Raw genomic sequence first — 24,717 nt, forward strand, 5'->3', positions numbered from 1 at the left:
CTAGTCACATCTAAATACTTATTTCAATAGCAATTTGGATTATACACCTGATTGTGCATCTCGATGAACATTTATTAAGCAGCTAATGAACATGGAAAAAATTTCAATGTACGTACAAGTGAAACATTAAACTAAACTTCGTGTTCTTTGAAATTTGAATTATATGTTCACTTACTATATATTACTTCTACTGTTCTTTTTTAAATGACACAATTATTTAGGCACGTTTGTCAACGCACGAAATGAAGTCAAATGAGCTTGTGTGAATAGTGTCAAAAATTCAATTGTGTTATGTAAATAATAACGGAGGAAGTATTTGGTTCATTTAAAAAGAGTGGGCAGTTGGGCACTCGGCACTCCTCTGCAACCCGATCCATTCCCAAGCGTGGTGCACCCTTTTTACACCTCTCCCTCGTTATCTCTCCCCCTCTTCCCTAAAACCCAAAACCCAAAACCCAAACTCCCCCCTCCATTAGAAAGCTTGAAAGAACTCAAATTCTGTTTCAATGGCGAAAAATAATACCCAGTAACAGCATAAATTGAAACACAATCACCATTAATCTCGTCTAATTGTAAATTTCTCAACCAAATTAGTAGTAATAAATGGGCATACTCACACTGCCATTAGTAATCTCTGTCCTCAAACCCCATAACTATAAACCCCAGAATTTCTCTTTTATTCTTCACCCAACTCGTCATTTTTGCTTTAAACCCCTCCATCGTCGCTTTTTTGCCTCTTCAAGTGCCGGCGCTTCCACTTTGCAGCACAACTTTTCCGACAATGGCGACCCCAATTCAGTTCCTAGTACTGCCTCTGTGCCCACTTTTCAACAAGCCATTCAGCGGCTTCAGGTTTTCTTCAAATTCTCTCTCTTTTGACTTTTGGGTCATACTTCAATAAAGTCTTTGATCTTTCATTGTTGCCAATATAAATATGGAAATGTTATGACTTAGCTCTTACTTGATTCATCGCAATGTATATTTTAATTCATCCAAGTTTATGATTTTTACTAGCATGCAATTAAAGATATTAATGTTCGAAAACAGTGTTTGGAGACAATGTAAGTCAATCAGGAAGCTCATTTGGAAATGGAGAAGTAGTGTATTAGTATGTAAAATGATTGTATTAATCTAATTAGAAAATATTGGTTTTGGTACTTACTCTCATTAGAGTGATCTTTGAAATGCTAGTTTCCTGAATAAATTATGGTGTCTTATCTCCTTAGGATTTCAGACTAAGGGAGTGATGTTATAGACTAAGGGAGTGATGTTATGCAATTGGGATAATATATATCTTAGTTGGGGTGATTGGACGTATGAAACCTTTGGGTTTCTTTGAAGTTTCGCATTTTCTTTCGTTGGGGAACCTAGATCATTTGTTGTAGGGGCAAAGAGAAGCTATACATCAAGAAGTGTTAATGGACTGCTTTTTCTATGATTGTCCTTCTTCTCGGATGTGAATTGGTTTAGTTTGTGAGTCTTGGGGCATTAGGCGTGGGTGACAAACCAATAAAAGGCACCATCTTGCTGCGTGGGTGTCTACCTTTGAAAATATCTGCAATAATGCCTTAAAGAATTTGATTGTGGCCTAACGTGTTTCCTGGATATAATAGACCGTTTGATTCACTTTAATATTTGGGAAAGCAAATTGGGTAAATGATTACACGAGGATAGATGGCCATGAAAGTATAGAATAGGACTAGAAGTTAAGGCTGTCAAACGTGTTGTTTCTTAGGACTTTGGATATCTCTAGTTTATGTGTGAAAAAACCTTGATGGCCATGGAGGTGTTAGGGGATAGTAGTTACGGATTCCTAGAACAAAAACAAAATCCTACTGTGAACTGCTGCTTGCTGAGCCTGGAAGTCATTTTGATCCATGAAGTAATTGAGAACTTGTTCTATATCTAAAACAGTGGTTGCTACCAGACCATGCCTTCATTGTCATGATCATAGAAATACAAATGGTTCAAAGTGTTAGTGTAGTGTGTCAGACCTAACAAAGCCAGAACCCTCTTTTATTGAAGATCCGAACATTACATTTCCTCGAAAAGATTGGAAACAGTCAGCGATGTCCTTGCAGTTTTATCTTTTAAGGTTCTCGATGGATCTGAAAAATATATGTATTATATTTGAAGGGAAGGACAATGTAGTGAAGCATTTAATTTCATCTGTTAATAATCTCTTATCTAGTGACTCTTCCAGCTTAAATTACTAAGCTTTTGGGATATGTGATATGTATGCATTTTAGTTAACCAAACAATTGAGAGGTAACTATGCAGTTTATTCTTTTATCCAGATTAAAGCTGAATAATGGCAACTGTTTCAGTTCTATCTGTCATTTAAAGACAATACTGTATCCCTTTCTATCAAGTATTTCATTTCCCTGAGAGACAATAACTGTTTGAACTTTTAAGCATTATTCTACCAAAAGTACGGCACCAAAGCTCAGAAAGTCATTCTTGGTGATGGTTTTGACAACAAATTCAGCATCTATGCTTTTCTCTTTCGGGGTCAAGTAATTATATAAATTAAATAGTGATCTGATCATAGGATGTCTATTGCCCCTTCCTGAATTAGTTATTTTGAGTTTGGACATTGAATTCCATTCACATATGACTGGTATTTTTTTCACGTCATTTCATTTTTTGGTACCTGCAGGAATATTGGGCTTCTGTTGGGTGTGCAGTTATGCAATGCAGCAACACTGAGGTAATCATCTTAATTTTCTGTACAAAAGCAGATTCTTTCTGTGGTTTGCACCTTCTTTGTTTAACACCTTCTGTTAGGGTGTCCCCACTTGGTGCATGCAGTGGGTTTGAAATACATGTAACTTTTTCCCCCATGATGGCTTTCATAAAACAGATACAAATGTTACTCCCAGAACATTTATACAAAAAAGACAATTTATTCTTGTTACTTTCTTTGGTGCTTTTACTTCTTAAATGTTTATAGCTTATCCGAGTTTTTTCTTTGCCTTTGAGATACTTCATTGAGCTCCTTGCATTTCTCAGGTTGGAGCTGGGACGATGAATCCCCTGACATATCTGAGGGTCCTTGGTCCAGAGCCATGGAATGTTGCGTAAGTATACACTAAGAACATTTTGTGTAGCTGTTCCTTTTTTTTTTTGGGCCTAGGTGGTACAAAATGTTTTATCATTTTTGATTCAATGTTTATCATTTTAGTTCCTGCCATCCTTCCGCTATATATATTTGCATCTTAGAAAAGCTTTGTGCTAAAAGGTGAATTTAATCATTATATCTTTTCTGAATGAGTAAAGTGAACTCATACTACTAAAATGGAGTTGTATATGTCATGGACGCCTTACAGCAGAAATATTTTTGGTTTGTCCTGATGCATCTACTACGTTTGCTAGAATCTTAAAATCGAACTCCTTACATGTTTGCACCCCTTAGTTTGAGGTTCTTGGTTTATGGTAGGATATTGAGATTGTTATTCAGGAGAGACAAAGTCCAATTGAGAAGCAAAGGCTTAATCATTTGGTATATGGTAGATTTACGTTTATTTTTCTTTTGCTTATTTTTTTTTAATATTTATTAAGTTGGTGGCATGTGCTACGTACTGGTTCAAAAATCTTATACAAATTTCCTTTTTTTCAAAAAAATATGATTCAGTAATGACATAGTTAAACTACTAAAGATTATACATCCTCCATTCTTTACTTGCAACCCAGTGGGATGGAACAAAACCGAAGGAAAAGTTGATAAGAAGTCAAAATCCCAAATTTGCCTGCCCAATAATTATTCTCTCTCTCCTCCTTACCAGCCCCATCCAACCAAGAATCTACCATTTTCTCCACCAACCCACCTCCCAAATTTTCCTGCACAACAATTACTCTCTCTCTCCCCCTTACCAGCCCCATCCAACCGACAATCTACCATTTTCTCGACCAATCCACCTCCCACCTGATATAGGCCAACCACCAGTTCACTGTCTTATCCCACCACCCACCCATCCACCTCTTAAGAATATTAGTGCTTGCCATACTTTGGTGCAATGTCTTTCTAGTGATTTCAATAATAAATATCTTCTCTTATGGATGGTTGCAATAGTTCAATGGGAAGTGTTTGCACATGTTTAGATGTTGACCTTATATATCGAATTTCGGTGTCAATTAATGGAAGAGGGTGAATTCCTTCTGACATGTCAGTTTCTGAGGACATGACTCATGCCACAATTCACAATAACTGGTGATGAATGCAGTAAGATATGGTCATGCCCGTAAGAGATTTATCTTGCATCTTCATCATGGCATCCACTATGGAGTTGTAGCTGTTTCTGTTTTCCTGTGATTTCTATTGAAATTCATCTGTTATGTAGGTTGCTCTAGCATTGATATGAGTTTCTTTTGGAAAGTTATGTAGAGCCTAGCATCCGGCCTGACGATAGTCGCTATGGGGAAAATCCAAACCGTCTTCAACGCCACACCCAATTTCAGGTAGAGCTTTTATTATTAATGTATCCTAACAAGAAAAACATGTGAGTCTTGAAAAACATTCCTTTTATGGGTTTTAAGTGAATTATTACTCCTATTTGGAGTTTGATCTCAGGTTATATTGAAACCAGATCCTGGGAATTCTCAAGATCTCTTCATCCGGAGCCTATCTGCTTTAGGTAGCTATTTTAATTTGTTTCTCTTTCTGTACTTGTTAGTTATCTTACTGAGCCAAAAACATCGTTCACGCGTGAGGTAGGCTAGAGCCACAAAAAGGCCCTCAGATCATCTTTTGTAATTTCACATAACAATCAGGAGGAGATGAGGGTCACCTGGATGCAACATTTAACTCCAAAATACGACCTCGCCAAAAAATAAAAAATGAAAATAATGATAGCAATATGTGAACAAGCTCTGTCCTTAAATATCCTCTGCTTTTTTCTTCTTTTCATGCACACCATCAAGTCAGAAACAGTGATCCAAACCTACTTCATTCTTTTTTTCCTTGCCTCAAATCCAAATGAGGTTGAACCCAATTCAACCTAGATAAACAAAGGATAGTTACCAAAGACAAAGAGAAAGGGTTACACTTACCTTTTGATTGTTAGAAAAATAGCAACCATGAGCTATTTGGTGCACATTGAAGGTTTTGTTGTTGTTTTGGTGCTCATATAGATTCCCATCGTACCATCTCTGTCTTAGTTATCCTTTTTTGCATCATTTCAGGTGTTAATGTCAATGAACATGATATACGTTTTGTGGAGGACAACTGGGAAAGTCCGGTAATTTTTCTTTTTCACAGCTGGACCAAGCATTTCCTGAATTCTTTTGTTACGAGAGTGGAGATTATTTGGCATATGATGATGGCCTAACTGCTGTGCTTGCTGGTTGAATTTATGAAGTTCTCCGCAAGTCTGCAGTGGTGTCTCTTAGCATCTCACTGTTGTTTTACTTTGTCACTACTTATTTTTAGGTCCTTGGTGCGTGGGGATTGGGTTGGGAAGTTTGGATGGATGGGATGGAGATCACTCAATTTACGTACTTCCAGCAGGTTATACTTCTTTCTTGCTTCCTTATTATATATATATATATATATATATATATATATATATATATATATATATATATATATATATATATATATATATATATATATATATATATATATCATGAGAACCTGTTTTGTGCATATTTTTTGAATTATATGTGCATATTATTTGAACTATTTGTGCGTATTTTTTGAACTAAATATGCAACACTTTTTTTCTAATTGTATACTAATTTTTGATTTTCTAAAAACATAAAATAATCTGGACATTCTGGTCAAAATTATCAATACAATATACACAGTTCATATAGTTAAAATATTATGCACATTTAGTTCCAAAAACATGCATATTCAGTTTCAAAAATATGCACATAAAAAATATTCGTGCAATGCCTCCATAGTATGGATACAAACATGTAGGTGAAATCATCAATTCACTATGGTAAAAAGTGAGATCAACAAGCAGCATAAAACTCATCCCATGGCCACTTAAATCGATTAATACTACAATACGCATATTATATTCAAATCTAATTTCGAAGAACAAAAAACCCCAATTTTTACCCATACTAAATTGGAATAAAGTAATTAGGTAAATATAAGAAGTATGATACTCTGTACTTCTCTGATACAATCGCAATCTCTGACCATGAATTAATTTGTTCCACTACTTTGATACGAAGCATGTAGTAGTACCGTAGTACTGTACATGCAACTTTTACAATGTTTTTGCGAATATCCGCCAAAACGAGTTGGATTTTTACTCGATCTTCCAATGATGGAAGCTGATCATTTACGAGCGACTTAAAACAAAAACACTACGACGTATTGTATTATGGAGGCAGGAAATCAAGGTTCTAATGGTATTGAAGTAGAGGGGAAGGAAATAAAACGATTAGTACAGATTGTGATATATTATTTGAAGGGTCAAGATTCATCCAAATCAATGGTGAAGATGAAGGTTCTCACCATAAGAAAAGTTCTCACCGTAAGGTAGTTCTCATGTGAACCTAAATATATATATATATATATATATATATATATATATATATATATATATATATATATATATATATATATATATATATATATATAATTGTTTATCCTAAAAAATGCATAATTCTGAATCCTGAAAGGTCTATGTCTGTTTTCTGAATTCTGATACAGTTGTATTTAGACTAAAATATGAATGCATACTAGATCAGGTCCCATGCACGCATGGAAATTTTAAAATTATTATTTGATTGAAATATTTCTCCCCCTAAAGCTACTACATTATTAATAAATCTCGAACATACTCATTTAATCATCTAATATGCAACTTTCTTCCTATTACGTATTAAATATTTTATATGCTTCATATGCTAAGTTGACAAAAATATTCGATATGCGTAATATGGTCATTTGACCAAATATTGAGTGAATATATTTTTCAATATTAATACATCGGTTTTACTAAAATGTTACTAAAAGTTATTTTTAGCAAATTATTATTACGTGTTATCTATTATTGTCATAATCTATAAACCAATATTGTTTGTTCTATACATAAACATTTAGTAATAAAAATGATAGAAAATTAAAAAATAAACAAAATAGAGATATTTTTTTAGGAAAAAAGGTTTTTTGCGGGAACATTTTGCTCCAAGAAGTGACATGTGTCATTCCTTGTGTCTGTTTTAGTAGAAAGTTATAGATTGTGCAAAAATACTAGTATAGGGTCTGACTATGTCAAAATGGTATATTGCAAGTAACATATGTATTATGAATCATCAACTTTCGATTTGGATGTGATTGTGTTAAGCTTGCTTTAGCAGACTGATTACCAAGTCTTTCCTTCAATCTCAAGTTTGTTCTAGGGACAGAATCACGAATTGGTTATCTGAAACAGGCATCATTTCGGTATCAGTGGTCTTAAACAAAGGCTTCCTTTAATTGTGTTGTCTTTGGTGTATGCTTCCTGGAGTACTTGTCCTCTAGTATTTAATAATGTTCGCATTCAAATGTATCATGAAAAAGTTGTCCACCTTCATCTTCCGATATCTATTTGTTTTATGTTGTCTGTCTCTCATTTTTGTTCAGGCTGGAGGTCTTCCATTGTTGCCGGTTTCTGTTGAAATCACTTATGGCCTAGAGAGAATCCTCATGCTGCTCCAGGTCAGTGTTTCTAGGTATATCCTTCCACATTCCAGTCTATATGTTTCTGCTGAAACTTCTCCATCACTGTTTGCAGGAAGTTGATCATTTCAAGAAAATTGAGTATGCTGATGGGATCACATATGGAGAATTGTTTTCAGAGAATGAGTAAATAATTCACCCCATTTAACTTTTTTGCAACAGATTCTGTGCCTCGTGTTTCAGAGTCTTATCCGTCTTCAAAGTTACATTGTGTTCCTTAGTATAGTTCACTTAATAACTTTTCCCACGCCATTCTGTTGATCACATAAGTCATAAATGCACTGCTGTTATTTTGATATACCAATGCAATATCACTTAGTTATGAAAACCAATGCACGAGTAACTCATTAATCTGTGTGCATATCTTTGAAAAGGCATTTATTAAGGAACGGAGGGAGTGGTATATGTATGAATTTGAGTTGCTAACCTCGTACTGTTTATCATAATCGAGGTTAATCAATTTGTCTTATTGTTGTCATTTATTTTTTAATCAATCAGTTGCTATTATGACTATAGTTTCTGTTGTTGCCATTGTTATAACACCATCACCAGCACCATCCATTGGGGATCCTGTTGTTTGGAGGGACTGTGGAGGCTATGATGTATATAGCCTTCCCAATAAGCAAGATCTAGTTCCTGCAATGGCTACTCTATAATATGTTGATTAAGTGATAATTCATCATATTTGTGCACGTTCCCTTGCATGTTTGTTGGAGAGTGTGATGCAAAATCTCATTCAGATACTCGCTCCTTCCCAATTTGATCGTCGCACGTAGGTTTTTACAGAGTTTTATGCGATAAGTTGTTGTATGCTTATCTATTAAATTTTAATAGAAAAGTAGATGTTGAGGTAGTGGAGTAATTTTTTAATTGAATGTGAGAGGATGTGGGCCCATAACTTTTATTAGTTGGAAAATATTAGTGGGTCCATGCCATAAAAGGAAGTATGACAATTAAATTGGGACGAACATAAATAGAAAATGTGACGATTAAGTTGGGACAGAGGGAGTGTATTAATTATTGTAGCTGTGCATGAAACTTAAGGTAAGTGAGACTTCAAGTTTATTGTTTTATCAATAAAAAAATTGTATGTAGTGATTCTAGATCTCCATCTTATTCTCAGAATGTAGGTGATGATACTGTGCTTGTGTATCTGGTGACACATTCAAAGAATTGTCAAAAAAGGAGAAGAAGTTATCCTCCGTGTTTTAGGAGTTTTGATACGTTAGGTTCTTACATCTCCTCCATATCTTTCCTCGTTTATTTCTCCTTCTTTCTATGACCCTTCTGCAGCACACCATCTAATCCTCATCCCATGTTCCTTCCTTAAAATACCATTACAAACTACTTTAGATGCTCCTAAAGATTGTATCAGAGCTTGGTCAAAGAGAGGTCATGAACCTCTGAATGTGAACAAGTCGTATTACAGTATTAAAGCAGGTCAGAGAGAGATATGAGCGTCTTACTTCTATCAGTGTTTGATGCTATCTCATGTGTTGTTAACATCTGCATCTTATCTAATTTTAAGGTAGCAAGGTACATCACCACTTAATTATTTCCATGGAATAGTTTTGCATTCTTGCTGCTGTATGTTTTATTGTTAACGAATTCTACCCTTCACTTCCGTTATAGTCCTTCTAAGTTATGAAATAATTTATTTTTATTTTTTGGGCTTGTTCTTTTATCCAATATATTTTGACCTGTGCCATTTATTTGTGCATGAACGGGGATGCTTACTTTTAGGAAGGAAATGAGTGCTTACTATCTTGAGCATGCCTCTGTCGATCATATTAAGAAACATTTTGATTTTTTTGAGGAGGAAGCTCGCCATCTGCTTGAATTGGGCCTAGCAATCCCTGCGTATGTTCCACAGCTTTTCATAAGTGCAACTATTTGATAATTATGGACAAAGTATATGGTCAGGAAAATTAACATGTCTATAAAATGTGCTAGGTATGATCAGCTTCTGAAGACGTCTCATGCTTTCAATATTTTAGATTCTAGGGGCTTTGTTGGTGTAACTGAACGTGCTCGTTACTTTGGTCGAATGCGAAGGTGCGTAAACTTCTGTCATTAATTTATAGATGTGCTTTACTTGTTCCAGAATCCAGATTATATTGAGTGGTTGGGTATCTTTCATTTGTAGTATAGAGTTTCCAAACAACTTTGTACTCCTTTAGAGGTGTTAATATAAAATATACAAAAGCATATTCTCATTCTTATTTTGGCAATGCATCAGTTTAGCTCGTCAATGTGCTCAGTTGTGGCTGAAGACAAGAGAGTCTCTTGGCCATCCTTTAGGCGTTGCTGCTGAGCTTGGTCCTCTAACTTCTCCGAGTGAGATCCTCCGGTCTGCAGTAGAAAAGGTATACTGCAAACGTGATATATGTAAAATTCTAGTTCTGGTTCTGGTTCTGGTTCTTCTAGGCCTTTTTTGGCAGCTGTAGCATATGTTTTACAGATCATGTCTATGCCCAACAAGGGAAAAGTGGCCATCCGCTTGTTGCTGGCCTAAATTGCATGCAGTGATGCGCGATTTATTTCATTGGTCAATTCCCTCATGCAATGCAAGTATGTTTGTTCTATTTCTATTTGGTTATATTGTCAAGCATCTCCAAAATGATAAATCTCACATCTGCAACTAATGTGCTTGTAGAGTGTAGACGTAGATCACTCCATTGTGTGTAACAGATTGTCATATTGGCTAATACTATTTCTGTCCCCATTTCTGATCCATGCAAACTTTGTCACACATGAAGATCTCTGAATGGCCCTTATCTTCTACCTTTGTAACTAATTGTAGTTTTTTTTAGGTTTATAATTGGATGAGGAAATCTTAGGATAGCGTAGAATAATGGGACTGATACAGTGCATGCAAAACTTTTAGGACATTAAGGCTAAAGAAGAAAAACAAAGGGACTAAGGGATCATGTATATGCTAGTCCAACATTAATATTTCACATGGAACACGTGATTTCTCTTTAGAGTTCTTTTCGTAAAATTAGATTATGGGTAGTCCTAATTAGTAATCAGTGTTTATTGTAAAGAAGGGATAGTATTAGAAATCAAAAAAGTTATGTCATTTAATGCTTGTCATTGAAGTTGCTTTTGTCACTTTTACTCGTCTGTGACGGTTCAAAGCTAAAAGGGTCCTGAAGTTTAGATATCATGTATTCATGTGGAACAGTAACAAGGCTTACTTTTAAAAGAAGTGGAGTGAAGATGGAATTGTGACAATCTGGCACTAGTCAATAAGGCCTTTGAATTAGATTTAAGTACTTAACGTCTGTCTATCAGGTCAGGAAGAGCTTGATTTTGGAGTGTATATGTTGTTGTACCTCTGTTGAAACACATATAATCGAAAACGTTCATCAAATTGTCAACATTTTAAATTTAGTTCTTCATTCAAGGGCTTAGAAACTTTTTTACTGTCTCTTTTGTAGTCACTTAACTTTTACTATACCCTATGCGTAATATCTTTTTGTAAATCAGCCATATTTCGGTGGGAGGCAGTTATATGTATTTAGAATTTTAGCTAGCAATATATGCTGTAGTAGTGAAGCTGCTGTCATCTTATTAGTGTCTTATCTTCCACCAACCGAATCAACATCTCTAAAGTTCTACGACGATCCCATGATACTGTGTCGATTCTTTATAGCAAGATTTCTGCCAGTTCATGCGCTGTGTTATTTTATTTCTCGTGAAATTTGTAATTTAAATCCTATGATATGACTTATAAATCACTGCAAATTGCTTCAAATTTCAAGTTTCTAATTTCTAAATCAAATTCAATTTTCTAATCAGGTGTCTGTAGAGCCAAGGATGTTTTCCCTTGAAATTGGGACAGAAGAGTTGCCATCACATGATGTACCGCATGCAACTGAGCAGGTTGGTTCATTCTTATATTTTATTTATTGCTTGTTTCTGGTTATATAATGATGATCATCTATCTCACTCCCAAATTATTCTCTAAACAGTTTTAACAACTGTGTTTGCTTTACGCTGCTACCTGGCAACACCATGGATATATGATTACAAATCAACCTGAATGTTAATTTTGTAAATCCTACCCTTCCATAACGAAAAATAGAGAAAGTAAAACACTAATGTCGTGAACGAGCATGTGGGTATGTGTAAAGAACTGAAAAGTTCTTTCTTCAATCTGTCACACACTCACACAAAAATATAGAAAAGAAGAAGCTTTTGATTAGCACCAAACAGTACGGATACAAATAGGCAGTAGCTTAAGACTACAAATCTCCAAAAGAGTGACTTTAGGTCACAAGTCTCACAATTCACTACCCATTTCCTGCCCTTCTCTCTCTTCCTCTAATTCTATTTATACTAACATTCTCTGCTGTCCCTGTTGGGGCTGTTGTGTTGCTATTGCTGTTGGGCTGCTCTGCTTATGCCTCATTAGTCGGGTTCATTACAGTATGCCAGTATGCACTATCTTTCCCGGTCCTCGTGTATGTGGGTGTATGCATGTGCTCTCTTTAATGTACGCTGATATTAGTGTTAAGAACTTTAGACTGTTAACACATTTGGTAGTGGTCCTGTAATCCTTTGGTCAGTGTTTCTAATTGTAGTGCCTTGTAATTTTTCATGTTTGTTGTCTCCAGTTGAAAGATCTTATTGTGCAATTGCTGGAAAAGCAAAGATTGAGTCATAATGAAGTGCAAGCATTTGGTACACCTCGAAGATTGGTGGTATGGCTCTAAAAACTACTTTACCTTTTCTGCTTCTGTAATTTTCTTTTCTTCAAAGTGTTGATTAAACATCCCTGCCAGTTTTAAGCTAAGCAAATTTGAGATGCTAATAAATGTAATATTGATGCATGGAACATGATAATTGGGGATCCTCTATTGGTACATATTAAAGGACAGCTTAAAACATGTTTAGCCCTAATATTAGAGTTTGTTTGGTGTTTCCAAGCCACTTCCTATTTGAGTGATGGATAGAGAGTGGTGCCGACAAATCTATATGGCCGGTACTTTGATGAAATCAGTTTTATTCCTTAATGATAAGGGGATGGGACAATTTGACTATTATATCCACACTTGTATGTTACGGTTTCCTAAATGATTTTTCTGGGAGAGGTGAATGGTTAGCATTCCTAGATGATCACAAAAAGAATTATGCAACCTGAAGGTTATCAGAAATGAGAATCTAAACTGACGCAGATTGTTACTTTGTTGATTTGTTTATAAGGTCTTCTGCTCAATCTCCAGAATGCCGTATATGTGCAGTATTCTTGTTTAGCTTCTCCTATTTTTATCAAACAAAATCTGACGTCAGAATTGTAGTAGCGACCCCCCCCCCCCCCCCCACTCACACACACATAAAAAAATGAAGAGGAAAACAATAGGGATTGAATCACCTTAAATTCTTTTTGTAGGTTTGCATTGATGGCTTGTGTGCCAAGCAAGCTGAAAATGAGACTGAGGTTCGAGGACCCCCAGTTTCTAAGGCATTTGACGGCCAAGGAAATCCAACGAAGGTATTTATAGTCCCTTAGTTGTAGTCTTAGTGTTTGGTTGGTTATTTTTTGTCAACTGAAATACTGAACTTGCTGCCTAGCATACATGCTTCCACCTATATATTCTGAAATTTTGCTAGGTCAACCTACATTTACTAGCCGAATAAAAAATCAATTTACAAATCGGCTATCTATTTGGTTCAGATACTTTAAACTGACATTCCCTATCCTATTTTATTTCAACTAAGCATACACTGTGCACTCACTCACCCACACATACAGATTAAGTTCTCAAACTTAAGAGACTGATCTACATTACCATTTTTTTACTTGATATAATTTTTTAGAGAATGTTACTTCATCAACTTAATGAACCACAGTTACATGAGGTGCACTATATTATGTCCTTTTTTCCATTTGATATAACTTTATCAGTTTCAGACTTTCAGTATAATCACTCTTAACAATTCTAGTTAACATGGGACATGGAGCCAATTCTGTCATAACATGTGATTCATTTTTTTAATCTTTCTTATATCTATGGACAGTAAATTCTTGCACCCTTTTAATTCTTGAGCTACTTCTTTACAGGCTGTTGAGGGTTTCTGCCGTAGATATAATACTTCACTGGACTCCATATACGAAAAATTAGATGGTAATTTTTTGTCTTTTGGTTGTTGATGCATTTTTGGAACTATTTCGATTTCTTACAGATCTTGCGTGGCTAGGTTGCTTAGTGTGTAAATGATAGAAGGAAAAGAAAGAGGATAGTTTAAAAACTGTGACCAAAGTCCAGAAGAGTTGTTCTATATCTGTGCATTGCTAAATGAGAGAGGGCATGCTGTTATTATGTATGACATCCTCTACCCCCCCCCCCCCCCCCCCCCCCTCAAAGAAATGACCAGAAATAATTATCTGAAAACTTGTTTAATATGCTCTGGCTAGTTGAGTTGGATTGCAGTCTTTCAACTCTTCCTATGTACTGTGATCATTCAACACTTTTCATAAACATAAATCTACATTCTGATGCGACTTCTATGAATGGCTCTTGTTAATACTACTAGTACTTGCGTAACTGTCCTGATCAGTATGCTGTTCTTTTAACTTCAGGGAAGACTCAGTATATATATGCTCGTGTAACTGAACCCTCCAGATTTTCCTTGGAGGTTCGACTGTAGCATCTTGACTGATCTGTTTCTTTCATTTTCTTTGTATATGATTTCTTGAATACGGGTATCTGCGAAGCTAATCTGACTATTGTGGTCAATAGGTTTTAGCTGAAGATCTCCCTGGTACCATTGCTAAGTTATCGTTCCCGAAATCAATGCGTTGGAATTCTCAGGTTTTTGTTCCCCAAGATTTCAGTTATTATTTATCTGACAGTGTTATTCTGTAAATATTGGCTATGTCACAGTTACGCAAAATTATATGACCACTATCTCTATATTATGCTTGTGCTGTCACCTATAATTCATTTGGAATTCAACTGCTTTATTCTGTGTTGCGGCCTTATTTGACTTCATTTACACGTTTTAATACCCCTTGGGGTTAGGCACGGAGGTGAAGAATTGTAATTAAAATAAAAAGTGGATAGAGTGAATTGAGATTGAGAGACTAAGGATGCGTTCTATTCACCTAAACTTTACTTATTATTCCTAAACTTATTAGTACTTATAAAAACTTATTTTAGTTATAAATTGTACTTGGATAGCCCTTATTTTCCCTTGAACCCTAGCTTTCTCTTGTCTATGATGATACATGCTGAAATTATCGTTGTTTGAGAAATGAGGAAAAAGCATGGCTGACAGTTTTTTTATTCTGTACTTGTAGGTTTTGTTCAGTAGGCCTATTCGTTGGATTATGGCTCTTCATGGTGATGTTATTATCCCATTTACTTTTGCTGGAGTTTACAGGTAATTTATATTCATTTCCTACTTCAAAATTTTCTTTGCTCAAAATTGCCTTTTCCTTTGCTTTTTTTTTTTTTTTTTTCCTGCAGAAGTTGCAGAGTGATTTTATTTTATCCCAGTTTAGCCCTTTATACTGATCTGGTCCTCTTAAGAATCTAAAGGGTAGTACTCTTCAGCGGAGATAATTCATGATTCTTCTCCGAGTGAAGTTAATTTATTACGACAACAAGGGTTCCTGAAATCCTGCATGGAATGGGGCTCTTGAAAGATTTGTTTTTCTTTTGATGGGGATTTGTGGTCCTTTTTCCTTTATAATATTTAGTCTTCTCCTTTTTTCTGTTCATTATTTCTTGAGGATCTTCATCTTGATTTCTACGTAAGCATGAGAGGGAGGCAATGGGTGGGACCATGGGAGAGCTAGTTTGCCAGCAGCTTTGTCCTGAATGATTGAATTTGTTTGTGTCGAGGCTGACCTCCACTATGAAAATTTTCTTACGCATTTACTGCTTTTTCATGTCATAGATTTGAGTCAATTTTGTCTAAAATTTTGTCTGTGATTATTTCTATTCCTAGTGATACTGCAACCCCCTAAATAACGTCTCTTGTGTTAGCTGTATTGGCAATCTCATCATTGTAGGAACTAGAACTTCTTGTTATGATCATTACAGCTATTTCTCAAGCTACTTTCATATGTGTCATCCGCAGTTTTGTTATAAATGTCATCTTTATATAAGGTCATAAGCCTCTAGTCTGTTCAAACATTATAAGTTGTTTCTTTACATGCTAACTCCTGGTCCTCTATGATATGTTCTGAAAATTTTAACGTACAACTCCGCTTCTTGTTTATAAGCAATCTACTTCATGTTGACATCATTGGCTAAGCGCGACATGTAAAATTTGTTGGACATTCCTAAATTTAACTTCAAATTCTTGCAGTTACCATATTTTTGCGGTTAAATGCTACAGTATATGAACATGTTCGAATTTTGTTTTTTTTTGCAGTGGAAATTTATCTTATGGTCTTCGTAATACCCCTTTTGCAACTGTCAAGGTATGTATATGTGTGTGAATATATATGACTTCTTAATTTCCGAAAGCTGCATATTTTCGCTCCTCTTACAGTTATGTTATCCAACCACCTGCGTGGTTAATATGGTGTGAAAATAAATGAGGGGGTTAGAATCTTACTCTGCTGTGTGTACTGAACAGTGGACAATTTTATCTCTGTAAGATGATAGTATCTTTTTTTGTTTTCCTTCTTTGAAACTTTGGTTTTTCATAGGCAATGTGTTTTGACTTGATATGTTTTCAGGTAGAAAGTGCAGAATCCTACATCGCTGTAATGAAGAATGCTGGTATATCTGTTGATATTGAGGTATTGTAGTTAAATTTCCCGTGTTGTTCCTCAAGAGTTTAGGTTTCGGGAAAAGGGTGCTGGCTACCTTTGTTTACGGATATGATTCTTTTGTTTACAGGAGCGTAAAAAAGTTATATCAGAGCATTCAACTGCGTTAGCTGATACTGTAAACGGGCAAGTAATTATGCCTAATGGTTTATTGGACGAGGTAATTAAGCATTTAATAAGCTGTGTCAACACTCAACGGTCACATAGATTATTTGTAGGATCATTTGTGAGAAAAATGATTCTTACTGGTTTGTTACATGTAGGTGGTCAATTTGATTGAAGCACCTACTCCAATACTGGGAAAGTTTGACGAATCTTTCCTAATGCTTCCAAAAGATCTACTAACAATGGTGAGCTATTTAATATTGAGGATGCCATTTCCCTTTTGTAAAATTTTCATTTACATACCGTCGCATCCAATGCTAATTTACCTATATCTCAGTTGTTTGATATTTTAAATTTTTTTTAGAATTTTAGTAATAAGGGTTCTCCAGTCACGGGCCTCATGGAAGAGTAAATATTGACAATATTTTACCCATGTCATACTCTTTAACATCTTAGTTTTGATGTCATGCATAGTTCCTTGGATAGATCTGATTTTTCACTTTTATATCTAAGTATGTATTTATCAGTTTGTGTAATGTAATACTATGTGCCAAAGGGCATATGTTACTGCCGGATTTGAAGAAAAACCCGAAAACAAGGATGTAAGTATTGGAATGGTGAACTCTAGCTGTAAAGTTTTACTCTCTACACTTCAGATATTTTTAGGTCTTGAAACCTCTTCTGATTTACTGTAATATTTCACTAATGCAATATCTATGCTGGGCTGGGTTCTGTTTGAGATCGTCTATGCTGGATAGCAGGTCCTAGTAAAGTGGTCATTCGGTCAGATTGTCAGTTTTCAGTTGGTTCAGGGTCATTTTGTATATGGGGTTATCAATTTATCATCGGGTAAACTGTTATTTCAAGTTTAGTTTCAGACTTTCAGTATTTTTTCGGTTAAAATCAGATCTTAGTTTGGGTAATTGAGTTCGAATTAGTTTTGCCAGATTTCTGTAGAGTTTGGATAAAGGAAACCATACCTGCGCTTCTTAGGTTTCCAGTGACAAGCTACCTTTATACCCCAAAACTAAAGGCATTACCATGACGAAACAACTCCAAACAGATAAAGATTACTATTTCCAAAAACCAGCAGGTCTTCTAGGGCAGCCTAAAGCTGGCTGTCAAGATTTGATATAATTATATACTTAAATGTATTACAATAGTTGATTAAATACATCCTTTTTTGTAATTTTTATCTTGCTCTTACTTGAAAACCAAATACTTTTCTATAAGTAGTACTACCTCCGTTTCTTTATACTTGCAATACACCTTTTTGGTGCATTAAGAAAGTGATTGGAGAAGGTAAGCGGACAAATTAATTAAAACAATTTAAACTGTAACAACCTAACCCTTTCCTCTTATCCATGGAAAAACTATTTTAGTTATTTTGTCCGTTTAGTTTCTCTAATCTCCTCCTTAAATTGCGTGCCAAAAGGGTGTGGTGCAAGTATGAAGAAACGGAGGAAGTATTAGTTACCTTTTACCTTTCTTCTTGAAATTAAAAGTGTAAATTTGTCGAAGGATCCAAACTTCAAACCTTTTACAAAATTTTAATTTTATGGAGATAGGATTTGAATCCATGACTTAAGATGTACGGTTACCAGGTCTTGATTCATGATGTTGTGGAATGTGGGGGTATCATATTGATGAACAGCTAAATTGACTTGGTATTTTATTAATTGAATTCTCGTGTTAATTGATGGATATGTATCTGCAAACTGTGTAATACTTCACCAAATTACCTTTTATCTGTATCACATATATGATAGCATAATAGTTTATCTAGAGCCTTAGGTGGGGATTTGTGATCTTAGATAGATTAATCATTAAAAAATCAGGAGATGAAGGGGAATTATGATACTCTATGAAAAAAGGTTTTACAAGATCTTAAGTATTATAAAGAAAAACCACAGACGTATGCACTTCCTGAGTGCTACAACGATAAACATCACTCTATTTTTTTCTTTGTAGTCCTTTTACCCAAAAATTCCAAAATTATAGAACCATGTATGCTTTTTCATTGATGGAGTTGTCAGAAGTCTTGTCTCTCTCCAATTATCTGTAGTCTTCAAGGGTCCTACTGAAAACTTAGAGAATGGGGGTGAAAGATACCTTTATTTTATCAGCTTCTTCTATCTTTCAATGCTGTAGGTTATGCAGAAGCATCAGAAATATTTTGGAATTGCTGACAAAAGTGGAAAGTTGTTGCCATATTTTATTGCGGTGAGATTCATATTCGTGTTTTTGCCTTAGTTTTGATTGATTCTGTGTTTCTGCTTGTGGTTTATCCCAGTGATTACCATTCTGTTGGAATAATTTCAGGTGGCAAATGGAGACATTAATGTGGACGTTGTGAGGAAAGGGAATGAGGCAGTGCTCAGGTTTTTAAGCTCCTTTGTAATTTTGCATACTTCATTAGATGTGTCTACTTTTGTGTTTGAGTATGAGTTCTCTCCATAGACATCATTGTTTGCGACTGTATAAACAGTGTTTTTGATAGTTGACATCCTTTTACTCATCCTCTTAGAATGTCCATTGCGATGATTTTCATTTTGACTTGTAGTCCTTCATTGCTACCTCTTCAGAGATGTGCTCTTTGCTTGAGGAGTAGACAAATTTTTTCTATATTTGGTGGTTTGGTCCTCCATTTTAACAGAATAAGTGCAAGTTGGAAATATGGGCTTGAGAGGGATAACTAGATGGTGTCGGGCATTTGGTCTTGTTGAGGATTATCAGGAATATCTTGGGGGTGGTAATTAATGGCGAATATCTTTGCATAAGATGACCGATTTCTTCAGCTTGCTTATGGGTGCGCATAGCAGGAGCTTTTGGGCAACTCTTTGTTGTGGAGAACTAGGAAAAAAATTATTTTTATTTTTCTATTATTTTAAGAGTACCTTCTCACTACTTTTATTCTTTAGTTGCCTCCAAACAATTTCTTCTTTTATCTGAAAATTATATTTCCCACAGAGCACGTTATGAAGATGCAAAGTTTTTCTATGAGACGGACACAAGAAAGAAGCTTTCAGAGTTTAGAGGTCAACTTAATGGCATCCTTTTCCAAGTAAGTTCATGTATTTTCCAATTTTTTCCTTGGTCATCTTTGTTATGGTACTTGAGCTCTTACTGCTGATATGATTTATATTTGTATACAACCCGAATTTACTAATAGACTGCAGAAACATGTTTTCACTTTGCCACTTGTATTGGAAAAGTCCATTTCGGACTAAGCTTCGACTGTGATATTCCACAAAATGAACCTCATTTTGCAAAAAGTTCTCAAAAGGGTGTTCTTGATAGTTAACTCCACCGTTAGTTTTCTGAGGAAGAATATATGCAGGACCATCTAATACATCAGGAACTTTGCAAAGAACCGCCAAATACAATCTTTTTGACCGAAACTGTCTTATCAATGTTTTCCATTTTTCTTAGGAAATTATCATCCAGGACCAACCTTGTTAAAGCGCACTTCAAAAGGGAACATATGTTTTTGAGATGTCAAAAACCACATGGTCTTCCACTGTTCCTGTGAAATACTTGTTTGATGAATTTGATATCCTTTTGTCTTTGAGTTTTCCATTCTGTTGAGTTGGCTCTCACTTAGATTGTGCCTAAGCAGGAAAAGCTTGGAACCATGCTGGATAAAATGACACGTGTTGAGACTATTGTTACCAAATTAGCCTCGCCCATGGGTTTTCATTCGGAGCAACTCCAGACTATACAAGAAGCTGCATCCCTTGCTATGTCAGATCTTTCTACTGCTGTTGTGACTGAATTTACTTCTCTGGCAGGAATAATGGCTCGGCATTATGCTTTGAGAGATGGGTACTCTGAGCAGGTTTAACTCTTGACCTATATCACTAAATTTTTCTAGTAGATTTTGTATTCGGTATAGACGGCATGAACTATGACTCTAATCAACTATTTTGTTATCTCCTTGAATTGGGGGAATCTGTTTGTTGAATTCCTCTTTGTCTGTTGCCTACCGATGTATTCATCCATTTTGATATTCAACATTCTTCCCCCCCTGTTTATCCCGTGTTCAATGTTCTAAACTTTCTGACAGATTGCTGAGGCTTTATATGAGATTACACTCCCTAAGCATTCAGGAGATATATTACCGAAAACAGATGCTGGAAATGTTCTTGCAATAGCTGACAGGTTCATAACAAGTTTTTTTTTTAGTTTAGTATGTTAAGACTCCAATGGCGCTTTAGTGTGGTGGCATCTGTATCATTCTGTTGCTTTAATTGCAGACTGGACAGCCTTGTTGGTTTATTTGGGGCAGGTTGTCAGCCTAGTTCCACAAATGATCCATTTGGTCTGCGGAGGATTTCATATGGCCTGGTAAGACTTAGATCTTTATGTGCCTCGGGACTGAAACCGTTACATCAAATTCATGGTATCCTTTCCCCGGCTTCTGTAATGGCAGGTGCAACTGTTGGTGGAAAATAATAAAGATTTGAACTTTCGAGATTCTCTGGAGCTTGCTGCAGAGGTTCAACCTGTTAAAGTGGATAGCAACACACTAGATGATGTAAGAGGAAGTCTTGAATGACGCATTTCACTTCTAGTTTCATGGTGGTTATTGACAATTATTTCTTTCGGAGTTCTGTTTTTACACCTCATATATATGTAAAGGATTTCCCTGTTCAGATGATGTTAACAAGTTAACACTTGATAGGGTAGGGCCACAGAAATATTTTTACTCTCATAGGTGATTCTACTGAAAGGATCTTTTTAGATGTTATGTTTCATCTTCTCAATTAGTATTGTTGTCAAAATTCCTGCGTCATTATTTCCATTCAATGTCTGCTGCATTCTGTGTTCTCCTTTGGTTTGAATTAGTCTCAAATTTGGGTTCTTTGAAATGGTTTTTGAAATCACGTGCATTATGTTATGGTTCCTTTCTGCAGGTACAACAATTTGTAACACGGAGGCTCGAGCAATATCTGGTGAGTATCCTGTGCCGGCTATGAGCTTCCCATTGTATATTGGCTTTAGCATCACATTGCTGCTTTCAAAAAATCAAAAATAATAAGATATGATATTGAAAGACTGGTCCATGGAACTGGATAACTACTAATAATGTCCAGTTTTGATTTAATATTTGGAATCTTGAATGGTCATTATAATCCTATGACTGAAATATAATTGCTCCTGTCCATGTTGGGTGCATTTTGATGGCAGGTTGACAAGGGAATAAATGCAGAAGTTGTCCGGTCTGTTCTCTTAGAGCGTGCAAATTGGCCATGTTTGGCAGCAAAGTCAGCAGTAAAGGTGTGTTTTCTCTGAGATATCATTGTGATGTTTGAATAGTATTGTTTCAAAAATCTGCTGTCCTTATGCTCAGTGTTATGGAACCAAGTTATTTCAATTGTTTAAACAATAATTTGAGTTTAGCTTTGGCCTTCGTTTTACTACTAAGATAGTTTCAAGTACGACCTTCATATCTTGCTACTATTGAAGTGCAAGTGGATTTTTGCTGGACTCAAAATCTGTGATATGCATGAGGAGTCTGAAATCGTTGTGACATGCGGGTCTTGGAGCCTGTAGAGTGCTTAGGCCCGCATACTATGCCCCCAACACCTTACCTTGCCTTTTCTTTTTCTTCATTTCGTATGATTTAAAGATCACTTTGTTTTAAAGAAAGTCAATTACGCATTCTGGAATTTTTCAATGACCAACAATATGTCTTTTGAGTGTAATAAGGCAAATTTGCCAAAAAGGACCTTTTATAGCCTAGATTTTGCAAGAAATGACCTTTTATATATTATTTTGTGAAGTTGCACCTTAATGTTAATTTTTTTTGCGAAAGATAAAAATAAGATAGTTTCCGACATTGACTTCATGTTTCCGGCATTGACTTGCACGTGATGTTATACGTGTGCCTTAAGTTTGCTATCCACACCCCATTTTCCCCCAAAATGCAGGTATATAAGTAGCCTATCGCCAAAACCTAAAAAAAAATTAAAAAAAAATCTGCAAAACTCTTGAGCTTACTAGCGCCATCAATTGAATTGAACACCCAATCAACACAGTAAGTCATCAATGCTTCAAATACTTAAATTCATGTTTTTTCCCCGTTTTTGGACGAATCAATGGGTGCCTTTAGATTCATGTTTTTTTTGCCATTTTTTCCCCTTTTTGGACGAATCAATGGAAGAACTCTTTGCTTTATTCCAGAAATCCATTTTTTGCGTTTTGGTGCGAATTCTGGGGGTGTAATGTGAGTGAGTCAGTCAGTGTGAAATTTTATTGCATCTACATACAATCATTCGAACAACTATCATTTTCCAGTTTATAGTCACAGTACTTCATCTTCTTCCATCATATTCCTTCTTTAATTTCTGTCAGTCTATAACAACCTTCTTGTAGAATATTCACTGAATGTTGCCATGCTCTTTACCTTCCTGATCACATGTACCTTGAACGTCTAATACAATGGGATAAAGTCTGGGTGGTGGTTGTTATTTTTCTGTAATTTCTTCAATTGTAAATTGCTGCCACTGTATTGAAAGATGAAAGCCTTGTTTCAGATGGAAGCCTTGTTCAAAGATGATCTCCTTCCAAAGGTTGTCGAAGCATATTCCCGGCCGACAAGGATTGTCCGAGGAAAGTACCTAGATGTCAACACAGAGGTCCGCTTCTTAAACTATCAGCAACCCTTGACAAATAAAAACAGCACATTTCGTTATCTCTTAGTCTGTTAACTAAAAAAATTAATCTGTAGCTTGGTGTTCATGCAATCTATATTTGAGTATTAAGTTTCCTCCTCGCTTAGAAAGTATTTTTTTTGTTCTAAAATTGTACCAGGTAAATGAAGCTATATTTGAGACAAAGGAAGAGAGAGCATTGTGGACTGCTTTCTTGACAGTGAACAAACAAGTTCATCAAGGTACTCGCAGTTTCTGTTTACACTTAATAGTTTCTTAAGATCGACTTGTTCAGTAAAAATGCTTATTTGTTTTTGTCCCTTCAACAGGTATTGAAATTGACACTTTTGTTGAAGCATCCTCAGAATTAGTACAGCCACTTGCTGATTTCTTTGATAACGTATTTGTAATGGTGGTATGTTCCTATTTCCGTATCATAAACAATGAAAACTTGTGCATGTATATATATCAAACTTGAAAGATTTACATCGTATAAAATGATATTTGCAGGAAGATGAACAGGTTCGGAATAATAGGCTTGCTCTGCTCAAGAAGATTGCAGACCTTCCTAGAGGGATTGCAGACCTCTCATCTTTGCCAGGATTTTGAGCAATTCAGATAATTTTCAAAGATTTTTTTTAGTACATTATTCTAGAATTATATGCCGTAAATTTCAATTTTTAGCTCATTTGGTTATCGGGACACGCTAGGATTATACGGATTAATAATTAATACTCCCTCCGCCTCAAATTAGTGTGCACATGTCCTAATTATATAACCTTCAGCTACATGATTACAATTATATTTCCAAGTATAACAAAGTCACTTATACAATAATTATATTTCCAAATCATAATATTGAGTTCATGTTGTGACCCCTTCTTCTGCGACTACTTCTTTCTGGGTACATGCAATTAAACTGATCCTATTATTACAAGAAGGTTTTGTTCTTTTTACGCACTACGATTGTGTGCATATTGTAACGTGGTTTGGTTTGTATTTTCTTTCTATCTTGTATTGGTCGTACGCTTGTACCCTACTCCTAGGTATGTGTAATGTGTGCTTTGATGTGATTTGATTAATTAAAGGGTGTTAATTTTTATCTTTATTTTCGCGATTTTGTATGTAAAGTAACGTTGTTTTAATTAAACCACTAAATACAGACATTCTATTACGTTTGTTTAGGGAAGAAAAACAAAATATTAGCTTTGTGTTACAATAAAAATTGAAAGTTTCTAATAATACTACTTTTTACATAAATATTGAATTATACCTGTATTAAATATCAATATTTTTTGTTAAAAATTATTATGTACATGGGTCCATGAGTCGGATCTGGGTTTGTAATTCTTGGAAACAGACCCAAATCCGCCCTATTGAACATAGACTCAGATCCGTCCCAGATCCGCTGAGTCTAATATTTTTTGAACCCAAATCTTTGAGAATGAATCGGGTTTAATCGAATCTGGGTCGAGTCTTGG

The 24,717-nt window shown here is 35.4% G+C and overlaps 1 protein-coding gene across 1 annotated transcript; it reads left to right on the plus strand.

Annotated features, from left to right (window-relative positions):
• The first annotated feature begins 354 nt into the window (after window positions 1–354).
• Window positions 355–24,103, plus strand: LOC110785628 (glycine--tRNA ligase, chloroplastic/mitochondrial 2). Its single transcript, XM_056829191.1, has 36 exons — window positions 355–852; window positions 2,660–2,710; window positions 3,013–3,080; window positions 4,377–4,458; window positions 4,571–4,634; window positions 5,182–5,237; window positions 5,429–5,506; window positions 7,586–7,660; window positions 7,737–7,807; window positions 9,425–9,541; window positions 9,635–9,736; window positions 9,921–10,047; window positions 11,486–11,569; window positions 12,304–12,390; window positions 13,080–13,181; window positions 13,752–13,815; window positions 14,271–14,326; window positions 14,431–14,502; window positions 14,991–15,073; window positions 16,073–16,121; window positions 16,383–16,445; window positions 16,546–16,635; window positions 16,739–16,825; window positions 18,732–18,803; window positions 18,903–18,961; window positions 19,551–19,644; window positions 20,200–20,418; window positions 20,647–20,741; window positions 20,837–20,927; window positions 21,013–21,117; window positions 21,497–21,535; window positions 21,771–21,860; window positions 23,120–23,221; window positions 23,397–23,478; window positions 23,566–23,651; window positions 23,747–24,103. Exons 1-36 carry the CDS (start codon window positions 604–606, stop codon window positions 23,843–23,845), a joined length of 3,210 nt encoding a protein of 1,069 aa, XP_056685169.1. The 5' UTR covers window positions 355–603; the 3' UTR covers window positions 23,846–24,103.
• The last annotated feature ends 614 nt before the right edge of the window (window positions 24,104–24,717 follow it).

Source organism: Spinacia oleracea, chromosome 1, assembly GCF_020520425.1.
Source record: "Spinacia oleracea cultivar Varoflay chromosome 1, BTI_SOV_V1, whole genome shotgun sequence".
NCBI classification, from domain to species: domain Eukaryota; kingdom Viridiplantae; phylum Streptophyta; class Magnoliopsida; order Caryophyllales; family Amaranthaceae; genus Spinacia; species Spinacia oleracea.